This window comes from Diceros bicornis, chromosome 8 (genome assembly GCF_020826845.1).
Source record: "Diceros bicornis minor isolate mBicDic1 chromosome 8, mDicBic1.mat.cur, whole genome shotgun sequence".
Taxonomy (NCBI): Eukaryota; Metazoa; Chordata; class Mammalia; order Perissodactyla; family Rhinocerotidae; genus Diceros; species Diceros bicornis.
The window spans coordinates 41,412,711-41,435,924 of record NC_080747.1 but is presented as its reverse complement, the minus strand read 5'-3'; the positions used below and the strand labels follow the sequence as shown (position 1 = coordinate 41,435,924).

The 23,214-nt window shown below is 36.6% G+C and overlaps 1 protein-coding gene across 1 annotated transcript in view; it reads left to right on the top strand.

Annotated features, from left to right (window-relative positions):
- The window catches only part of SCFD2 (sec1 family domain containing 2), a 378,548-nt gene that overhangs the window by 49,679 nt on the left and 305,655 nt on the right, over positions 1–23,214 (top strand). The window contains exon 3 of the mRNA XM_058547056.1: positions 6,440–6,567. Within this exon, the coding sequence (XP_058403039.1) occupies positions 6,440–6,567 (128 nt within the window). The remainder of the gene's footprint in view (positions 1–6,439; positions 6,568–23,214) is intronic.

Genomic DNA, 23,214 nt, shown 5'->3' with positions numbered 1-23,214 from the left:
GGGGCTGGCCCAAAAATGGCTTTAATAAAAGAAATAACAGCATGAGATAATCACCCATCTTTTACTGAGTGTTGGAAAATTAATCAAATTCATACATGTGAACTTGGAACACCAAGGCATAATGGAAAACATATAAAATATAGCTTGTTAGGGATCCAAGGAATCTCAGAAGTTAGCATTCTGATTTGAGCCTTTTATTTTACAGAGTAGCGTAGAATTGTGGTTAGTAGATGGATTTTGGAATTCACAGAGACCTGGGTTTAAATTCTCATTTATTGGCCATGTGATTTGGGCAAATTATTTTCTCTTTAAGAATCAGCTTTCTCACTTATGAAATGGGGCAATGATACTTAAGCTGGAGGGTTGTTATTCAGTGAGGTAATATAGTCGTGTTGTCTATGACATTGTGAGTTCTTAATAAATTAAAATAATAACATTAATAATACTTATAAGGGGATGTAAAGCCTCAGAAAGACTAACTGAATTAGCCAAGGTTAAAGAAGCAGCCCATGGCACTTTGAGTGGTGGCCCTGAGCTCTAAACCTTGCCTCCTTTATTATTAACAATGAGATGTTAGGCAAGGGGCTTCATTTTGTCTCAGTTTTATAAGTGGTGGAATAGCTAGAGGCTATTTCTCTTTCTCTCTTTCCCAAGTATATAATGAACGTCAAATAAGAGCTAAATTGGGAATTATACCTCAGGGCAATTCAGACTTAAGTTTTTTACCTTTTCAGTTATATAAATGATATATATGTAGAATGATTTAAAATTCAGCAAAGTCTTCTTAGAGGGAAACATTTAAAGAAGAAAGTTGAATACAAGTGGGAAATGATTGGCATTGTGTAGCAGTGTCTGTCAATGGCTAATGGTGACCTACAAAGGTGACTACAAAATAGTATGATATTGTTTAAAACAAAAAGTGTGAAAAATCCTGAGAGTGAACTTTACCTGCTTCATGAGCTAGTGTGGATCTACTTCACTCTTTACTTTATTCCATTCTATCCTATATGGGCCCATATGTGAACTTAGCTTAAAGAGAGAATAGAGGATGTGTTAAGGATAAGAAAAGAAAACCAACGTGAAAAGTTTAAAATAATCGACATTTAAATAATTGGTTCTCTTTGATGATTTGCATAATACAAGCATGGCATTGTGTAGTAGAAAGATTACTGGGCTCAGAAACCATTTACCTGGGTATGAGTCCTGTTTCTGTTGTTTACAGGTAGAGTGTACTTAAGTAAGTCAGTTGACTTCTCTGAGGCTTTTTGAATTGGGGCAGTGATAATGGCTTAGCTCATAAGGTGAGGATAAAATGAGATATAAGAAGTTGTTTTGTAAGTTCTGAAATGCTTCTAAAATAGAATGTGGTGGTGGTATTTTAAAGTTTTTTTTTTTTTTTTGGTGAGGAAGATTGGGCCTAAGCTAACATGTGTTGTGAATCTTCCTCTTTTTGCTTGATGACGATTGTCCCTGAGCTAACATCTGTGCCAGTCTCCCTCTATTTTATATGTGGGACACCGCCACAGTGTGGCTTAATGAGTGGTGTAGGTCTGTGCCCGGGATCCAAACCTGTGAACCCCATGCCACAGAAGTGGAGCATGTGAACTTAACCACCACACCACGAGTCTGGCCCCTAAAGTATTTTTTAATGTTATATTTTATTTACCTTTCAAAAATCTTTCTTAAGTTAGCCATGAAAAAAAAGAAATAAACTGTTTTTGGGTGGGCCTGATTATTAAAAAGATGTTATCCAGCTGGTTCCTGAATTTAAGAGAAAAGACTAAGCAAGATGAAGTAAGTTTACAGTAGAGCACAAAGGGTTTAGATTAGGTATAAATAAGATCTAATAGCAGTTTGATTTGGTTGAAGCTGTAGTGTTTTTCTCAGGCACATAATAAAATTTTCTTTAGGTGCCTTCAAAAACTAAAAATAGATTTTCCTCTGTGTTGAGTTAGGTAGCGTCTTGCTGAAGATGTGAAGATGATTAATTTAATATTATTTCTAATGTTCACTTCCACCCCAAAAGTTGTAAATCCACTTTGTAAGTCAGTCTGGAAATATTTATGGAATATGACCTCCTCATAAATATAACAATTTTAGTTTTAAAATGTCGTGTTGTGTGCAGTCTATAGAATTGCAATATAATGAAATTAATCAGGTAAGAAGCTAGCACAGAAGTCATTGCTTAAAAATCTTTATGAGGAAAACCCTTACTTCCTATAGTTGTAAGTCTCTAAGTAACGTATAGAAGAGTTTCTTATTTTATTCCTAAAAGCAAAATTCTTTACATCAACTTGTCATATTTGGGGGAGTTGCTTGAGTTGGAGTTTTCAGAGTGTTCCAATGTGTATCACTGTGAATTCTGCATTATGTATTGTTGACCTTTTCATATTAGAAAATGAAGCTACTGGCAGTGTATACAAGTAGATGGAAAAGGCTAATGTACTTCTAGAACAGGCTTCCTTCTATATCCTATGAGAAAATTCTGGCCTTTGATTTTTTTATTACTACTACTACTGCTGCTGCTGCTGCTATGTTCATCGAGTGCTTGTTATGTGCCACGCGTTGTTCTAGGTGCTTCAGATATATTAACACATTCAGTTCTCATAATAACCTACTGAATCTGTGCTATTACCATCCCCAGTGAACAGAGGAGGAAACATGTACAGAGAGGTTCAATAACTCTCCTAGGGACATAGAGTTAGCAAGGCAGAACCAGAATGCTTGGTTGTTTTGTTCCAGCATCCGTGCTTCTCCCAGCCTACGGTACTGCCTACTACTACACTGTTACGCTGGCCCAGTTGTGAAAGCCTCTGTGTATTGCTGATTCCCTCATCAGGAAAATAGAGAATTTGTACAGTTGGAGAGGATAAAGAATTGCAAAAATACACTACTATGATTATAGTGTAGATTTTGATTAACTTTTCTTGACTTATAAAATTCTATGTCAGGAATTGATTGCATGTGAAACTTCAATAGTGTGAAATGACTGTTGGATCAACCTTTATAAGCATGTTAGAGAAAGGCGGAGATTAACTCCTGCACTCGACTCAGATGCTGACAAAAAAGTACATGTGTAAACTACCACGCATCAGTAACAAAGTGACTTGGTGAAGATGTGGTGCAGTACAGCAGAGCTGCCAGTAAGTGTGATTTTGATCTTCTTCAGTGCCAATTATTCAGAATTAGTGCATGAATGTTAACTTCGTAAAATTAAAATGACCTTGTGTGATGTGGGGCTTAGTATGGTGGGTTTAGGAAACTGTTTTGGACAGGAAGTAGACATTAGAAACTGTCACACATATCTAGACAATCAGAATTGTTTGTATCAACAGAACAATTTTCAAGGAAACAGGACCTGACTCTGCATTAATGTTAGAGATCATGGAAACTACGTATTTCTTCTAAAATGTTTTAATAGAAAAAGAGCCAGAGAGTACAAGCACCAAGTGACTTTAGTGTATCTGAACAAATCAGGATTGTATGAAGAAAATATTCAATGTAGTTAAGTAGGTGAATTCATCTAGTATATTACAAACTCTTGAACACATTGAATTTTAAGACAATATCATTCATAGCAATAATAATAGTAGTAACAACCACCACAACAACCATACAACTACTCATATTTATTGTGAATCATAAAAGTGCTGTATATGCATTATCTTATTTAACCCTTACAACAGCCCTGTGAGGTGGTCACTATTATTACCTCCATCTCACAGACTAGAAAACAGAGGAAAAGAGAGGATTAGTTACGTGCACAAGGTTACACAATTAGCAAGCATCATTCATTCATTTATTCAATATTTATTGAGTGTACCTACCATGGGCCTGGCACTGTTCTAGGTAGTCAGGATTAGCAATGAGTTAAACAAAATCCCTGCTTTCATAGAAGGACCTTACCTTCTATGAGGGGGATAGATAACAAATAGGTAAACATGGAAACATGTAAGGCAGATGGTAGTAAGGATTGTGTAAATAGTAAAGCCTGGTAAGGGGGAAAGCGGGTGTTAGGATAAGGTGCTTGGATGGGCTGTTGTCACTCTTTTATACAGAGTAGTAAGGGGACCTCTATGATAAGGTGACATTTCAGCAGACACCTGAAGAGAGAGAGGGATATTTGTAGGAAGAGCATTCCTGGCAAAGGAGAAGAGCTCTCTGTGCTTGGTGTGCCTGAGGAAGATCAAAGAGGCCATGTAGCTGCTGTGGGTGAAGAGTGAATGGTCAGAATTTGAACCCAGGTTTATCTGACCCCAGAGCCCACATTTTAACCACCACACTAATCTGATGGGGCAGCATTCCCTAACCTACTGTGATCTTGGTGACAGTCTGTATTATTCTCTGGAAAAGAGGAGGGCAGTGAAGTTCTAGTCTAGAAGTTCTATGTGTAGAGCTGAGAGTATGTGAGAAATCCCTGGGGAGAGGGATTTTGGAACTCCCTGGGGAGTGGTTTGGGGAGGTACTTTGGAGAATAAAAGTAGGGAATTACTGTGGACCATACATTTGGGAAACTGGGAGTGTAACTTCCCTGCTCAGGATTCTTCCGTGGTTCTCTGTTGCTTTCAGAGCTTTAGAGAAATTAAGTAACTTTCCCAAAGCTCCAGAGCAAATAGACCTAGTTGTGAATGGCGATAAAGGCTGTGTTCATAACTGCTAAGCTGTGCTGCTCTTCTCAGAATGTGAAATCAATCACATGCTCCTTGGGGTCCGTCACCTACAGACTGAAGTCGACAAGCCTTGGCAAGAAATGCAGGGCCCTCGTAGAGTCACTCACCTTCTCTTTTGTCCTTACTCCTACTGCCCGTCCCCTTGCACCTCAGCATGGAGCACAACGGTACTCCTTAGTGTCATGTACCTAGGACCTAGGACTTTGCACATTCTGAAATGTCCTTTCTCTTGTTTTGTGATGAAGATTTTATATCTTCCTTGAATATTTTCTTGACCCTTCTTCCCAGATTGAGTTATAACTTCTTCCCTTGGCTGCTTTTGGAGCTTACATATCTGTGTACTTGCTCATCATTTCCAGTAGAAATCCTTGAGTCCCTGTCCTCCCAGTCAGCATTAGAGCCCCTGCTCTGTGCTACCAGAGAAGTCTATGCAAACACTGATCTGCCTCTTACCACACTTTTTTGGATAATTTCTTTGCTTATGTGTCTGCCTCTTCTTCCAGACTATAAGTCGTTGAAAGCTTGTGCCTTGTTTTTATATATATCCCAACCACCAAGAATAGGACTTAAATTAAACTTAGAATATTAGATGCTGAGTTATAATGAGGACAGTTTTGATCAGATCAAAACAAGTGGAATATGTTGAGCAGTAATGTTGGTTCACTCAGAAAAAATAGATGATGATAAAAACACTACTATTTAATGAAAGATTATTATATGCCAGATATTAAACTCGATGCTGAAATACATCATTCCATTATTCTAAATCAAATTCAAACTTGAAAGATATACTTTATTAGGTATATAACTTTAAAGCTAAATTAATATCTTATTAGATATAACTTTTAAAACTAAACTTTAAAAAATGCATTCATTTTCAAACTATTGCTAACTGGATAATAGGATATGTTAGGGGGGCTTTAAGTGGAGGTAAAATGTCCTTAGAAAGGGACAGAAGTCATCTTTGTGTCTTTATACTCAGTTTTTAAAATGTTACCACAAATGTGTATACTTGGCTACATGCAGAGATCTTCCGGAAAGAACACTGTAGTTATTTATAATTTGGACATGGCACGTTGGGAGAGACAGAGAGCTGTTGGAGAAGTGAGCCCAGATGAGACCCTGCATAATGCAGTGCTTCATGCCGTTATCAATAGTTAATTGTAAAGCCTTCATTAAGTGCCATCCTTACAACCTAAGGCCCAAAGTGGACTACTTAAGGCCATGGTTACTTAGCCTAATTCTTGATTTTCATTCAATAGGAGACCTACTCATTAGGATTTCCATTGAGTAATTTTCGAACAGGATTCTCCTTGCTAATTGCTTTGTGTTTCCCATACAAGTATGTTTTCTCAAATTGATACGCTTATACTCACTAATAAATCATTTTTAGATATGTATTTAATTTTGGCTTTAATACCATTTATATGTTTCTCTAGCAATGTTGAATTATACTCTGAAATACTTGTAAATCCAAAATCTCAAAAAAAAATTTATCATACCATTTTCCGACACTTCTCATAGCACAATATAGCTTTTCTTTCCTTTTTTTGGTGGGGTTGGGGCTTGATTTCATTGTCTCCTTAATTTCTCAATATTTTGTGCTGATGAAAATGGATTAGATATTCTTTATTTAATCTAAATACTTAGAGTCCAAAGACTACATTAGTGCTCAAAATAAAAGATATTTAAGAAATTATTTTGCTGTCAACTCTTTCCATTATCCAGTAGAAATTCATTTTAAAGCTCTTTTGGTGGTTTTATTGCAGTGACACGGCAGCCAAAGCCCTGTGGGAAGCTTTACTGAACACCAAGCACAAAGAAGCAGTGATGGAAGTCCGGAGACATCTAGTGGAAGCAGCAAGCAGAGAAAACCTGCCAATCAAGATGAGTATGGGTAAGTGTATCCACTTCACCCAGGACAGAGAGTGACTGCAGGCTCTGAGGTGGTTTATCTGAGCCTGCTCTGAACTGTGGGCCAACCTAGCCAGCATGACATCCAGGTAAAAATATTGAAGACATTTGTGAACTGTTGAAAAAGTAGGGAAGGAATATGTACACACTGCCCTCAGCAATGACCCCTTTTCTTAGACTCAACTTTGGGAACTCTAGGAGAGTCCTGGCTTGCAAAGAGTAATTATTTCAGTTTCTTTATATGATCTAGACTGTGAAAATTGGTCTGGACCACCTCCCCTTCATTCTGTTCCACCCCTGCCCTTCTCCTTTCCCCTCCCCCCACTTACTGTGGATAAAAGATCTCTTCTTGGTTTTGGATTAATGAATGAACTACTATACTGATAAAACAATTGAGCAGTTGGGTATATTCTGTCCTGGCCCCTCACCCTTAGTGTGGTCTGCTAGTTGTCCAGTCACATAAGCATTGTCTCTTCTTCACCAGCGTATTACATATCTCATTTTTCTCATTTCTCATTTTTTTCACATTTAGCTTTGTCTTTAGTATTAGAAGAATCTGGCTGCAATGGAATTTAAGTTTTAAATGGCTTTTTTTCTTTTGATTAAAAAGTCAGAGAACTAATGTTTTGCTTTTAGGAAAGGAATCTGGCGGGGCTGGCCCCGTGGCTTAGTGGTTAAGTGCGCGCGCTCTGCTACTGGCGGCCCAGGTTCAGATCCCAGGCATGCACCAACGCACCGCTTGTCTGGCCGTGCTGAGGCGGTGTCCCACATACAGCAACTAGAAGGATGTGCAGCTATGACATACAGCTATCTCCTGGGGCCTTGGGGAGAAAAAGGGAAAAAAAGGAGGATGATTGGCAATAGATGTTAGCTCAGGGCCGGTCTTCCTCAGCAAAAAGAGGAGGATTCACGTGGATGTTAGCTCAGGGCTGATCTTCCTCACAAAAAAAAAAAAAGAAAGAAAAAGACAAAACGAATCTGGCATTTTACTTTTTTGTTTTTTTTAATTAATTTTATTAATATGGAAATATTTTTTGTTTTGTTTTTAATTATTTTATTGAGGTCATATTGGCTTATAACATTGTGTAAATTTCAATTTATATTATTATATATCAGTTTCTATATAGACTGCATCGTGTTCACCACCAATAGTCTAGTTTTTATCCATCACCATACATGTGTGCCCCTTTACCCCTGTCGCCCTCCCCCTACCCCCTTCCCCTCTGGTAACCACTAATCTGTTCTTCTTATCCGTGTGTTTATCTTCCACATATGAGTGAAATCATACAGTGTTTGTCTTCCTCTGTTTAGCTTATTTTGCTTAGCATAATACCCTCAAGGTCCATCCATGTTGTCGCAAATGGCACAATTTTGTCTTTTTTAATGGCTGAGTAGTATTCCATTATATATATATACTACATATTCTTTATCCATTCATCTGTTGATTGGCACTTGGGTTGCTTCCACGTCTTGGCTATTGTGAATAATGCTGTGATGAACATAGGGATGCATAAATCTCTTTGAATTGTTGATTTCATGTTCTTTGGATAAATACCTAGTAGTGGGATAGTTGGATCATATGGTATTTCTATTTTTAATGTGGAAATATTTAAATATTGATATTGAATCTGGTTTATAGGTAGAATTTATTTCTGGAAACTTACAAAAGTTTACTTCTCTATTTTAAAAGTAAGATTTTTCTCTTATAATCTGTTCTTAGGTATCCAATAAATATTAGAACATTATACTGGGTGGGAAAATTTTTCCTTGCTGATATTCCTAGCCTAAGTTCTTGACTACTTATGAGTATAAAAATCAAACTATCAAGTTGAAATAGAAGAACAAAATTTTAGAAGTAAAAGAATGTGGATGAACCTAGAAGGAAAAAAGTTAGTGGGTCATAATATGAAAAAAAAACCAATGACTTTCAGTGTGTTAGGTGATTGTATATGAGGGTTTAAGGAACATAATGATGATAAGAAAAGTGAATGTAATTAACATTTACTGAGTACTTATAATATGCCAGTTTTTCTTCTAACTCTTTACATGTGTTACCTTATTTAATTCTCACAGTAATTCTATGAGATAGGTACCATTAGTATCTCATTTTTCAGATAAGGAAACTGGAATAGAGAAAAATTAAGTTGCCCAAGGCCATACATCTGATAAGAGGAGGGACTGGAATTCAAATCCAGGCATTCTGATGTGAGAGGATATGCTCTTTATTTATAAAATCATCCTAATTCCATAAAACCAATACCAGAAGTCCTGTGTGTTGTTTTGGAGTAGAAATAAAGTTGCTAGTTTGAGAGCATCCTGGCATTTGACTGTTAATTCTAGTTCCTTTTTTCCTTCCTTCCTTCCTTCCTTCCTTCCTTCCTTCCTTCCTTCTTCCCGTCTGTCTGTCCGTCATTCCTTCCTCCCACCCTCCCTTCCTCCCTTCCTTCGTTTCCAATTCTAGATACACATTAAGAACATGTCTGTTTACTTTATAGAGTTTCTCATCCTTGAGTGTGTTGAAACAAGAACTACTTCGTATTGTGAGTCAAGAAAAGTAGGAATGCACCAAGCGTCTTGGTGATAAGGTTAATTTATATTGTGTTTCAGTGATATAACTTTATGATGCTATCACAGAGCATAAATCAATTTTTATTGCTCAATGCATGACTCTTGAAAGATCAACATACTTTACTTTTCTAAGGGGCTGTATGTTTTAAAAATAATCAGAGCCAGAAATAAATTTAAAAAAAAGACTGGTAACTTCATAAGGAATTCAAATTTAAATGTTTGAGTTTTCCATCGACCAAAAAAAAAAACTTAGATAAAATGGTTGGCTTTATCCCAAAACTCCAGACATGGGCGAGGGTAGGGAGAGAAAAAAAAAGAAGGAAAGAAACAAACAATTGTTCGCAAACTTTTGTTGTAAGAAAGACCAAAAAGGTTAACCCAAATCACACTCTATCCATGTGCCAACTATAATTTAGTAAAAGATAACACTGTGGCTACCCACTTCTGCTTCATATCACTAGTCAGAATTTCTGATGTGTCTCATTTCCATATACCAACAGAGACATAACCATGAACAGTGAAGAAAAGAGCTGGAACTTAAACATAATAAAACATTGGTATTTGAAAACTCCTTATCATATAGCTTATCGTAAAAAAAAAAATCGTGCGTTGGTATCTTAGATGGCTGGAATGTTTTTTCCAGCAGCGTTTAAAACTATGAAATATACTTTAAACTATGATCTGTTCTCCCAACCCCTGCTGTAAATTCTACTGAAGTATAAATTTTTCTGACTGTGATAGAGGCTTCTAGTACTTTTGAGGCATTAAACTGAAATGTTAATTCTAGACTGAGGATTCTCTTACATTTGAATTCACTGAGAGGGACCCCATCATTGAAACCTCAGATCTTAAATATAAAACTTCTCAGTACAAGGTAAGTTCACATTAAAACATAGCTTCAAGGAAAATATATATCATTCTCTTAAAGGAAAAAATTTAATTGCTAAAACAAAGAAAAAATTCATTTTATCATTTCACATATAAACATATGCCGTCTTTCCTAGAGCTTCTTATTAAATTGTCAGTTAACTAAATAGATGTGTTCCAGAAAAGTGATTTTTAAAACATTGTAAACTGGATTGTATTTTTCCCACTGGCTTTCATAATGAGAAATGTATTCTGAAAGAAGAAAGTAAATAGACTCCAAGAAACTCATTTTTTGGATCTAAAATGTCCACTTACAGAAGAAATGAAGAGACGATGCTCATCTCAATTTCTACATTTTATAGAGAACTGTTTCTCTGGACACCGCTGTGATCGGAGGATCTTCACTGGTTCGTCCTATAGCTCTCTGCAGAATGGACATATTCCCCAGGGTTTAATGGGTGGCAGAAAGATCCCATTACAGCTGAAGTGAAACAGGTGTCTCTATGACACTGTCCTTCCTTTTGCAGCCAGATTTCTTGAAAGCGTATTCTGTGCTTGATGCCTCTGTGTCTTTATTATTTTCTTGCTTAGTAATCTAGTGCAGTCTGGCTTCTGACACTTTTTACTGAAAAGTCTCCTAGAGCACTAAATAGAAGGGCATTTTCCTCAGTGCTCATTCTTCTTGACTTTGCAGCATTTACTACTAGACTATTGCTGCTTTCTTGTACGTCTCTCTCTGTTTTCTGTGACTTTGGGGTCTCCTGGTTGTGATGGAATGCAAAGTCAGTTATATCTGGAGGTAAATCACAGTTCCGTCACTTATTAGCCAGACTTCAATTTTTTTATCCATAAAAAATGGGGAAAATATCTATTTCCTGGAATTTTGAAGGAGAAAGAAAGCTCTGAGCAGAGTGAAGGTTATGACTATTAAGAAAACTGGAATTGATGTGCTATGGGTATATTCTGTCTGTGGGAAAATCTATGTGGGAAACCAAATAGTGAGAAGGTTGTTTGAAGAGAGTGAAATCAAAGCAAACAAATCAAGTTAGCTGATTTTCCTCTTTCTTTCTGGGAAATGGACTGATTCATTCTTTCCATTTCACTTGTCCTGTTCTAGTCTTTATGCTGAATACCTCCCTTTTGATAACATATTCTTTCTTTACAGAGAATTCTGAATAGTTTTTCCATTTTCAGCTTAGTAGCGATTACATTCTATTACCTCTCCCTGACTCGGTTCACCCCACAAATCACCTTGACTGTACTTGGGATGATCAAATCTCTGTGGTGACACCTTTATAGAAAAATCTCCTGAGCTACATTTCCAGATGATCTGATCCATTACATTGAGATACTTCTTAATTTACTCTCCTGGTTCTGGGGTCCTGTAGTGTCAGCCCTGTATACTCACCACTGTTTTCTCTTTTCCAAAGTAGATGTGATGAGTTCTTTCAACCATTCATGAAAAGACAAGCCTTGCCTACCTTTTACCATCACAGTTGCCTCTAGTTATGAGACCCTGACAAAGCTCTAGTTTGTTAATGTCCCTCCTAAAATGTGATGTCCAGGGCCGAACAAAGGTGTCTTGTTCTTCACTTCTTTTTATAGACACTATATTTCTCTTAATGAAGCCCCAGACGAGATTAGTGACTTCTGCTTCCCATCAATACCACAGCTACTATCATTTCCTGCTTTTACCACTTAGCAATACTGGCGTTGAAAAACAGCAATAAATCAAAATACTCTAAAATTTTATTTGGTATATACTTTTTTCAACATCATTGAGAGTACTCTGCTTCCTGTTATTGGTGCTTGAGTTCATCCAGTTCTGGCTAGATAACAGCTCTGTTTTGATCACATTTATATCTTTTGCCTTCATTATGGAGAATTTTTTCTGGAATTAAGGGGAGCATGTTTGTGTGTGAGAGAGAGAGAGAGAGAGAAATAGGTGGGGAGATGTTAAACTTTGCAAAAAAGATACTTTAAAACCTAATAAGACCAACATACCATGTGATATATGGTAATTTGTAAAAGATGAGAAAATCTGGATGCCTCATAGGACACATACACTGATTATTAACTCTCACACATCGTGTCTTCATATATTAGCTATTACCACCATTTGGGGAATGAGGAAGGGAATGGACTTTTATTGAATAGCTACTTTGTTTCAGGTACTATAACAGAAGTTTGTTTCATTTAATCTTCCTGATAATCTTGTGAATTTGTTACTCTGTTTTTACTCTCGTTTCACAGACAAGGAAAACTGAGACCCAAAAAGGTTAAGTTTCTTTTCCAGGATCACTGTACTGTTGTTGTTATTGTCTCTCAGATCTAAACCCACCCTTCTCTGTAATGCCAGGGCTGGGACTTGGCAGACCACGTTTCTGCTCTTCCGGCTGGCTCCATGTTAGACTATGCTAATGAGGGGTGCTAGAGGGAGAATGCAAGGCTGGAAGGGGATGAGGCAACTTGCTCCTTCCTGTCTGCTTCCTGTGGACTTTCCTTCTGCTTGTGAGTGTCATGCCAACAATACTTTACCGCAGCAGTGGCAGGTCCTTCCTGTGGGAGCAGCTGAATCCAGTTTGCAGTTCTTCCAACACTTACAGAACCAGCTTCGTGGTGCTCCTCCCTCACAGGTACCAGCCCAGCTGAGTAGCGCTCTATTCTCAGAGGTCTGAGTTTCAGTTCACAAGTCCCTAAGTTTCTAAGTTTTAATAATTCCAACCTCTTCCCTTTGTTTCCTCCACCCCAGTGGTGGTAGCTGCTTCCAGCAGTTGCTAGGTACATGATTCCTTGGAGGTCTCTTTTTATCCTTTCAGTTACCCAGTTAATTCTGTGTGTTAAATTTTCTCTGTTCAAATAACTGATGTGTTTTCTGCCTTCTGCCAGGGGCCTGGCTGATACAGTCTTACAGTAAGTAAGCCGGGATGCAAACCTGGGTCTGTCTGACTTCTGTATCAGGCCTCTTTCTAGATAGAGGAGTCAAACTACTGGGAGTGGGAGGGTAGAGGCTACAGAGCTACAAACACAGATATGATTGTGCCATTCCCCTGCCTAAAACCCTTTGATTCTTCCCCATTGCCTCAAGATAGTGTCCAAACGTCTTAGCATGCTATTTGTAAAAGTCTTTCTGCCTTCTAGCCTCATGCTTTACCCATCTACTCCCATTGCTTTCCCTTCCTACTCCCCATTCCTCAGCATGAACTTCTGCAGATCCAGGTCTTTGTTGTTTTTGCCTGAAGTATTCCCATTTGATTGTCCCTCCAGATCCACTCCACCCTTCTCTACCTGTGCTTCTGGAGGCTAACTATTGTGGGCTGCCTTAACAGGCTTTCCTGTCCTTGGCCTCTCAGTTGGGTTTGGCCAATGGGAGGCAGGGGCAGGGATTTAGAGGGTGAGAGGAGAGTATGGTTAAGGTATTGTTTGCCTGGCTTCTTCCCTGCCAGGATGCAATCCTTCTACCCTTTCCTTGTTGGTTTCCTTTAACACTCGTGATTTCCCTTAGCCTACTTTCTGGTAAAAAGTCCCTTCGTTAAGCTTGCTTTATTTTCCATGTTTGAGTGTGCCATCTTTTTCCTGCCAGGACCTTAACTAATATAACCACTCACTTTCCAACGCACACGTGTGCATGCATACACACACATCTTTCCTGTCAAAACCCATCTTATTTTTTATGATCTAATACAGATGTCACTTTCTCTGTGGAACCATATCTAATTCCTTTGTACCCTTCTTTCTACCCTCTCCTCAGCAGGCTGAATTGATTGCTTTTGCTTCTGAAGACTCACAGCTCTTTTTCTTGTTGCTGTCTTAGCACTTACCACAGTGCAATATAATTAAATGTGTGTGGGTCCAAAACCTTGTTAGATAGTGTCTATGTCATGTTTTTCATTGGCTGCTTGGCTTGGTACATAGTGGGTGGCTCTGTACTTGGTTGAATTTCTGGATTGCCTGATGAGGGTGGATGAATAATAGAGAACAATGAGTATTTCTACTTTTAGTTATATGCGTTAATATTTCTATTTACAAATTTCCTTTCTGATTTTTCATGTTCCTCTTGATGTCTCTGTAGCATCTGATTGTGTCTTCTTTCTTGGGTTCTTTTCCCTTGGTCTTCATGTCACTCTGATCTTCTGATTATCTTCCTCTTTCTGATACTTGTTTTATACCTTCTTTTCCTTCCTTCTGGTTTCCTAGAAGACTATAGATATTTTTGCCTCCCCTGTTGACCTTGCACATAGATATTCAGTTAATGATTGCTACTGATCTTAAAGCCTCACCATCTTCCATTCCCCCTTCCAAAAATAGAATGCTCATTTCCTATGGTTCAGTCTCCTGGCTTTTAAAATTCTCTCTCAACATTTTCTCCAACATTTCTCTCATCCCCTACTATCCTCTCTAATAGGCAACATCTTATATTCCTATCAGTACTGTTTTTGTTCATACTGCTATTATAGCGGTTACTACCAGACCCTGAGCAGTTTGGGTTGAGAACTCTTATCTATGCTTCTTAGTATCCTCCAAGCCTAACACAGGACCTTGAACTTACTCTATACCCATAAATGTTTATGAAATGAATAAATAAGTTCTTGAGTTAATACTGTCAGTTGGTATTTGTTATATAGTTATTTAATGGATTGCTTTTTTTTTTTTTTTTTTGCTGAGGAAGATTAGCCCTGAGCTAACATCTGTGCCATTCTTCCTCTACTTTATATGTGGGACACCACCACAGCATGGCTGGTGAGTGGAGGAGGTCCATGCCTGGGATCCTAACCCGCGAACCCAGGCCACTAAAGCAGAGCATGCCAAACTTTGACCACTCGGCCATGGGGCCAGGCCCCATGGATTGCTTTTTATATCACTCTCCTATGGAATCCAAAGTGACATTGATTTCGATTGTTGGTTCTCGAACTTTTTGGTCCTAGAACCCCTTTATTTTCTTAAAAATTATTGATGACCCCACCGGCTTTTGTTTATGTGGATTTTATCTATTGATTGATAGATAGAAAATATCACATTAGAAATTCAAGAAGGGAAAAATTTTAAGATAGTTATTTATTAATTAATATAAAATATGACAAACATAATACAGGTAAACATGAGTAACATATTTTTATGAAAAATAACTATATTTTCTAAAACAAAATAACGTAGAGTGGCACCGTTTTACATTTTTGCACATCTCTAATGTCTGGTTTAATAGACAGCTGTATTCTCATATCTACTTCTTCACTCAATCCATTATAATATAGTATTTTGGATGAAACATGTAAAGTAAAGCTGGAATTACAAAGATACGTAGTTGGAAAATGGAGGAGTATATTTTAAAACCTTTTCAGAAAATTACAGATAGTCTTCTTTGATACTACACCAATTTTACAAGAGCTAATTTCTTACAGTTTAATTACAACATGGAATATGAAATGATATCATTGAATTTTCCATACTCTGTTAAATTAAAACCCAGTGGTCTCTCTTGCACTTTGAATGGATCTTTTATACACACATTATTTTATACCGTTGTGTATTAGTAACTTGGAAAATATTGGTTCACTAAATTATGCAGCTCTTCCAAATGTTTACATATATAATACAACGTAACAAAACCACTTTTGTTGATATCCCTACTGATATCATTAGACAATTTTTAATTATTGGGAATGTAAAGATATAGGGCAGTACAAGTTTTCCGAAATTATAATTTTCACATGAAAACTTGACTTTTATCATTGACAATACAAACTGTCAGTTGTTTTCCTTGAAGTGACAGGCTGGAAAAATGTATAAAGAACCATAATTTTTCAGTTGTCTCTTCCAGTAAAAATTGTGTGCCATGAAAACAGTGGCTAGTTCAGTTCACAACTCAAGTAATCATACCACTGCTTTTCCTCAAGATAATCATTGTACTTCAATGTACAATGCACCAGAAGTACTTTTTATATATTTCCCATTTCTTTACACAGAATATTTAATTTCTTTACACAGAATTTCTTAAGGGTTGAGATTTGATAAAAATTAATAACATTTACAGTTTCATCATGCCCATTCTGAAGTGAAACTGACTACTCCTATAATTTGGTCCACTGCCTGTATTGGTGCTAGGGCACCAGCACTTTTACCCACCATTGTAATACAGCATTGTAACAAAATCAAGTAACATCTTAGAATTATTATTATAATAGTTTTAACTTTTTGACTATCTAAAAGTGTCTCAGGGACCCAGGGGTCCGTGGAACATCTTTGAGAACCATTATTTAAAAGAATGCCATATTTTTTGGGGTATAAGATTGGCACAACTTCCTTGAAATCACTTGAATCATAGTTGTCAAAATAGAAGGAGGGAAGGCTCACTGAAATTTTTTCTAGACATTTTCCAGATCTAGAGGTAATAGACAATTGTTTATACATTTAAAAGATATTTATTATGTGTGCATACTGTGTATTAGGTCCTTGGGGGATAGGAAACATATAAAATATTATCTTGTCTTCAAATGAACAAATCATTTAACTTTTCTGAATCTGTTTCTCTATCTGCAAAATGGAGATTCTATTACTTGCTAATTGATAATCAGATGAGATGATTTATATGAAACATAGTGTTTGTGAAATTCAAGATGTTCTCGAAAAGGAGGGTATAGCATGATGAAATTATTAGTTGTCTCCTGGGCAGATAAGACCCATTATAAACATAATGATCAATGGTCATGCAACTGCATGTGAAGAGTACTCTACCAGATCTCGGGTTGGAATTACTCTGTCTGTAGGATTTGTTCCCTGATCATCTCAGTTGGGAAATGTGTGACTAGAGTAATGGTTTCCAGAAGTGAAAGTAGAGATTTAGGATTTAGTTACGTAATGATTATGTTGACCTAAGTAATGAATTTCTAAAGGAAATATAAAGTTGATCATTCAGAGAGAGAAGGTAGAATGAATGAGAAGAGGGTTGAAGGCAGAGCCCTAAGGAATACATCCATTTAGGGGTGTGAAGAAGAGAGAGAATCTAGAGAAAGAGACAGAAGGAGTTTTCATTGAATTAATAATTAATAACGCCTGAAAGCCTTAATGCTTACCTCTTACACTCCATCACCTAAAATAGAACTTGAGTTGCCTCTCTTTCTCTATTTCCTCATCTGAAAAATGGGATTCTGAATTTCTAGTGTCCCTTCTTCAAGCATCTACCCTCTGGCTCTATATTTTTAACTTAAATTGGTGCATCATCTTTTTCTTTTTTTTCCCTCCTTCTCCTCTTCCTCTTTCTCCTCTTATTTATCTTTATGTTTTCTCAACATAAGGGATCTTCAACATAAGATTATGGGCTAGGAGTTTAAAAACCCTGAGAGAATGATGTGAGAAGGCCTATGGCTGCAGGGTGGGAGTTTCTTTACTTAGAGGCTCCCCTAGGAGCAGAAATTGCTTCCAAGGCAGAGTGGACCCACCAAGGAAATGCTCCTTCCCTGGCAGCCTGGTAATCTGCCCCCTGGATAACAGGCATAATCTGTCTGTTCCCTTCTGTGCTCTCTGTTGAGTTTGTAAACGTTGATGCAGTTAGCCTCAGGAAGTCTGCCTTTCCAAAGAAAGCCAAACCCTAAATGTATCTGGTGGTTTCATACTTCATTGTTTTGTATAACTTGCAGGGAGATTTGTTTATTTTCTATTTGTGACTCCTGGTCCTGCAGCAGTTATACTTTATTCCATACTTTCCTGAAAACATATCTTGCAATAGATTTCTGAATGTTGCACCCATTTGATTGAATTGATTCATATAATTAAAAGGCTCTTTCCACATTAGTTTCTTATCCTATCTTTGTAATGCTATAGAGCTCAAAAATTTGTGTAACAAGAAACATATACCATTTAAAAGATATCCCAGAAAACTTTCCTCAGTATTTATGGTGTTATAAAAATAGACATCAATTCCCAGCTGGGCTTTATCCAAGTTTCACTATACAGATGTCTGTATATACTGCCCTTCAAATCCCTACAGGGGATTTATAATGCCTTTCCTCTTCCCCCTTCCCCCTTTAATAACTTGTTTCAACATCTAACAGTCATCACAATCGTGAAATTTTTTTCTCATGTCTGACTTAAGTTTCTCCACCTGCATGTTAACCATATTTCTTTGCCCTTTGACCTCAACAGAGGTGGGAAGCAGGCAGTTATTATTACTCTTTTATTTCTTTATTTGTTGAAAGACAATACTTTGTTGATTGTACAAATCAGTGGTAGTCATAAACTCAAATTTCTCAGAGAAAAATACATATCTGTTCATTCTACATGAGACAGACATGGTTTTATTTCAGAACAAAGAGACTATTTAAAAAGTAATACTAGCACATGCTTCTAGAAAATTCATATCGTAATGTATGTAAAATAAAAAGTGAATGTACATCCCCCCTCCTCACCATCTTGCTCTTTAATGTAACCTTTGTTCCTAAATTAGTATCTTGCCTTCCAAGCCTTTTTCTATGTAATTAGGTAAGAAAGTAAGTAAATAAACAAATAACCAAATAATGAGAAAAATAAAATCAAGGTCCATACTAGTAGAATGGCAATGTGGTTTCCATTGTGATTTTTTGCTCTTGCTCCCATTAGGATTTTGGCTACCCAGCGTAAAATACCATGAAGGAAACTTAATCCTATAATTGTACCTCATTTTAAACATTACATAATACTTTTAAATTAAGTTAAATTTAATCAAATTTAAAATGTTTGGAGAGATTGATACAACCATGGAAAACTGATAGTATTGACTAAAGCTAGGTATACACCCACCCAGCAATTTCACACCTGGGCACATATCCGTTAGAAATGAGTGCTTATATCCACCAAAGGCATGTATTAGAGTATTCATAGCATCATTATGTGTAATGGCCCCAAAATGTAAAACCTAAATGTCCTTCAAAGCAGAATGGATAAAGAAACTGATATAGTCATATAGAGCAATAAATCACCATAAAAAAATTGCAATTTTAGATAATGTTAAACAAAAGAAGCTAGACACAAAAGAGTACATATGTATAATTCCATTTATATGAAGTTCAAAAGCAGACAAAACATGATCTCTGGTGATAGAGATAAGTGATGGTTTACCTTCGTGGGATTATTTACTGGGTAAGTATACGAGGGAGTCTTCCAGAGTGCTGGACATATTCTATACCTTCTTCTGGATGGTGGTTACATGGGTAGATACATATGTAAAAATTAATTAAACTGTACACTTGGGATTTGTGTGCTTTACTTTATGTTATGCTCCTCCCTTTCTACCTCCATTACACCTGAGGCTTCTGAGTCTGGAGTTGCTTGTACCTTCTGGGCAGGTAGCTCCCTCTGTGATGCAGTGCCCTTCACATATTCTAGGAAAAGCCTTTTTGGGTGGCTGAGGGTAAGTAAGAGGTTTATTTTTATTGTTTGTTTTGCTCTATCATTTAGTACTCTTCCATTCCTCTTTCACCTTCCAGGAATTTGTACTTCAATTAAAACATTTATTTAACACAATAAAAATGATGATAGTATTATTAGTTAAAAAGTCAGAGTTCAGTTATACTTGAATGTTCTCATTTCTTTTTTTTTTTTTTTAAAGATTTTATTTATTTATTTTTTACCCCCAAAGCCCCAGTAGATAGTTGTATGTCATAGTTGCACATCCTTCTAGTTGCTGTATGTGGGACGCGGCCTCAGCATGGCTGGAGAAGCGGTGCGCCGGTGCGTGCCCGGGATCCGAACCCGGGCCGCCAACAGCGGAGCGCGCACACTTAACCGCTAAGCCACCAGGCTGGCCCTGAATGTTCTTCTCATTTCTGTTGTTTCTCTGTTTCCTAGTATAACTAAGTACAGTTATGTCTTCCAACTGAAAATTTCATTCAGCTTATATTCTAATATGTATGGATTTATAGCTATATGTCTTTGTTATAAAGAGGAAATTTGCATACAGGCTTTCTTCTTGGGGTGATGAAAATGTTCTGAAACATTAATAGTGGTGATGATTGCAGAATTCTGTGAATATACTAAAACCCACTTGAATTGTACTCTTTAAGGGTGAATTTTATGGCTTGTGAGTTATATCTCAATAAAGCTGTTATTTTAAAAAAGAGCTCTTGGAAATAAGGATATTATTGTGAAAATAAAATTCAGCCAAAGTTTAAGATAAATCAAGGAAATCTCATGAAATAGAGAAAGAACAGGACATTGAAAAGATGACAGAAAAGATAAAAGAGAGAACCAATCCAGGAGGTCTAAGAACTATTGGAGCTTTCAGAAAGAGAGAGAAAGCAGAGGATAGGAAACTAGCAAAGAAAGGGTGTGAGACTTTCCCAGATATGAAGAAAGACATAGTCAAATTGAATGGGCTTTCTGAGAAGCAAGTAAAAAGAATAGAATGCCTCTAAACTAGACATAATCACCGTGAATCCTTAGAGTACAAGAGAATGGGAGGAAAAAGAAGCTCACCTACAGAGGAGTAAGAATGAGCATAGCATTCAACCCTCATCAGTAACCCTGAGCCAGGAGATAATGAAGCAAGGCATTCTTTTCAATCTAGAATTCTATACCCAGATAAACTATTATTCAACTTTGAGGGCAAGAAAAAACCTTTTCAGATGTAAAAAAAACTTTGCTTTCTACACACCTTTTCTGAGGAAGGTACTTGAGGGTGTCTAGCAAAACAAGGTGGTATAGCAAGAAAGAAAAATCAGGGATTTAAGGAAACAGTGTTCCAACAGTAGAAAGCAATAAAAGGAGTTCCAGGCTGCTGGCTGTGTAGAAAGGCCTAGAGAACAATCCACCCATGATGGAACTGGAGAATGAAGGGGTTTGGTAGTAAAGTATTCAGAGAAGAAAAAAATAACTCCAGACATAAGACAGTGTATTTGAGACTAGAATACTTTACAGCTTTGATTAAGGCAGGTAATGCCAAAAAAAAAGTGCCATCAAGCATTTTCAGAGCATATTATATGCATAAGGCAATGTAATCATAGCACATAGTTTGGCTCTGTCATTAATAGTTATATAGTTCCTAATGATGCAAACAGTATTGATTGATTTTGAACTTTTCAAATCAAACTGTAGAAAAAGCACATAAGACTAAATTATGGTTACAGAACAAAATATAAACACTATCAATCTTGACCAGGTAAAAATAGAAGTCCAGATGATTTGAAAGATGAAGAGGGGAAATAAGAAGTAAAGGGAAGGGTAAGGGGCGCTAATATCCTCTTCTTAGCACCTGAGAAGCCATAGGGTACCATCTGTACTTGACAGAACAAAAAAGAAAGTTTAAGTATATAATGTAAATTACAAAGATAACCAACAGATGAGGGCAGAAGTGTTTGGATTCTTTTGTCTGCTTATGGACTATCTCACGATCTCTTTGTTGTTGTGTGTTTCTATACCTTTTTATTCCTTTCTGTCATTCTGACAGAATGAGGAGACGATGTAAACCTATGTGCTCAGTCTACCCTCTGAGCTTTTTGTACATAATTTACAAATCCCTAAACCATCTTTCATACAAATGATTCTGGCTCTCTTCCGTCAACTGTTGAATTAACATTTGAAATTTTCTCTGATGGTGCTGCCTACCAACCAATAGTTTAATTTTAGTAGAGCTGCCACCTTTGTCTATATATCAGTGTGGATGTTTTTGCTATCATGTGTGTGCATTCCTGGAAAACTTGTTTTGCAAAATCACGTACTAGGCATCAGGGCTCATGATAAAAAAATATCATTAGCAGGAGCCCATTCAAAAACCTATGCAAATTTATAATCAAAACGCTAACGAAAACAATAAGAATTTTGATAAAAATATTAGCACACTTAAAAAGATATGCTAAATTCCTATATATAAAGAAATGTTACAGCATGTATAAGCCTTTATGTGAAGAAAAGAGTGGAAGGTAGCTCACTGGAAGGGGATGTAAAGAGGAGTTGAGGCTGTTTAGTTATGGAGGCAAAGGCAAAATGCACTGAAAATCAGGGAGACTCAAACAGGAAGTACTTCCAAGATAGGGCATGTGGCCAAGCAGAGCCAAGAGGAAAAATGGGATGCATGGCGTGGCACACAGCGCTCAGTCTGCCTTGTGGCTTGCAGTCTTCAGCTGCGTTTGTTTACTTTGTGTTCAGCTGCTGTTATTTGGTGGCACAAGGTGTTAAAATAATGAGAAAAAATAACAAATGAACAGATATGATTTTTGTGTTGAAATTATTCCTGTTTGTCAATTATGTGTGAGCTAATAAACCAGACTTTTAGCAGATCATATTATATTTAAATGTTAATATACTTTGTTTTTATTATATTAGAGAAATGATTGAAAAGGAGACAAATGAAATGCTGATATTTAATTTCTGAGTCAAGTCTTAAAACACGTAAATTTGTTTATTCAAATTTTACACAATGGGTTTTCAGGAAAATGATGAATAAAAAACATGCAATGACAGTATTATTATTTCTTTTGTTATGAGGTTTTTAAAATATATATATAGTAGCTAAATATGCTGTTTTAGACAAAATTTTTGATAGTGGTTTCTTTCTACCATTAAGACACAATTTTGGGATTAAATCAAACACAGCACTGACAGAATACTCTTTATTTTAAGAATATCAAGAAAGAATCATATCTGTTTAGATATTTTAAATATATTTTAATAAGCCACAAAACAGATTGAGAAAGTTATTTATCAAATGTATGTCGTGAATGGAAAAATAGGCTCCATAATGCAATTGAATACAATTGAATTCAATATTGTAAGGATCACAGATAATATTAAAATATTAAATCCTTTTATTTTCCAAATCGGTTCCTTTTCCCCAAGAGATAATTCTATTTTAATAAGAGTTTTAAAATATATATATTTTGGGCCGGCCCCGTGGCTTAGCGGTTAAGTGCACGCGCTCCGCTACTGGTGGCTCGGGTTCGGATCCCGGGCGCGCACCGACGCACCACTTCCCCGGCCATGCTGAGGCTGCGTCCCACATACAGCAACTAGAAGGATGTGCAGCTATGACAAACAACTATCTACTGGGGCTTTGGGGGGGAAAATAAATAAATAAAATTATTAAAAATAAATAAATAAATAAATAAAATAAAAAATATATTTTAATATATAGTTATATGTTAATATATATGTTAATTATATATTAAAATATAATTATATATTAATATATAATTATATAATAAATATATTTTGATGGTTGATAAAGTTT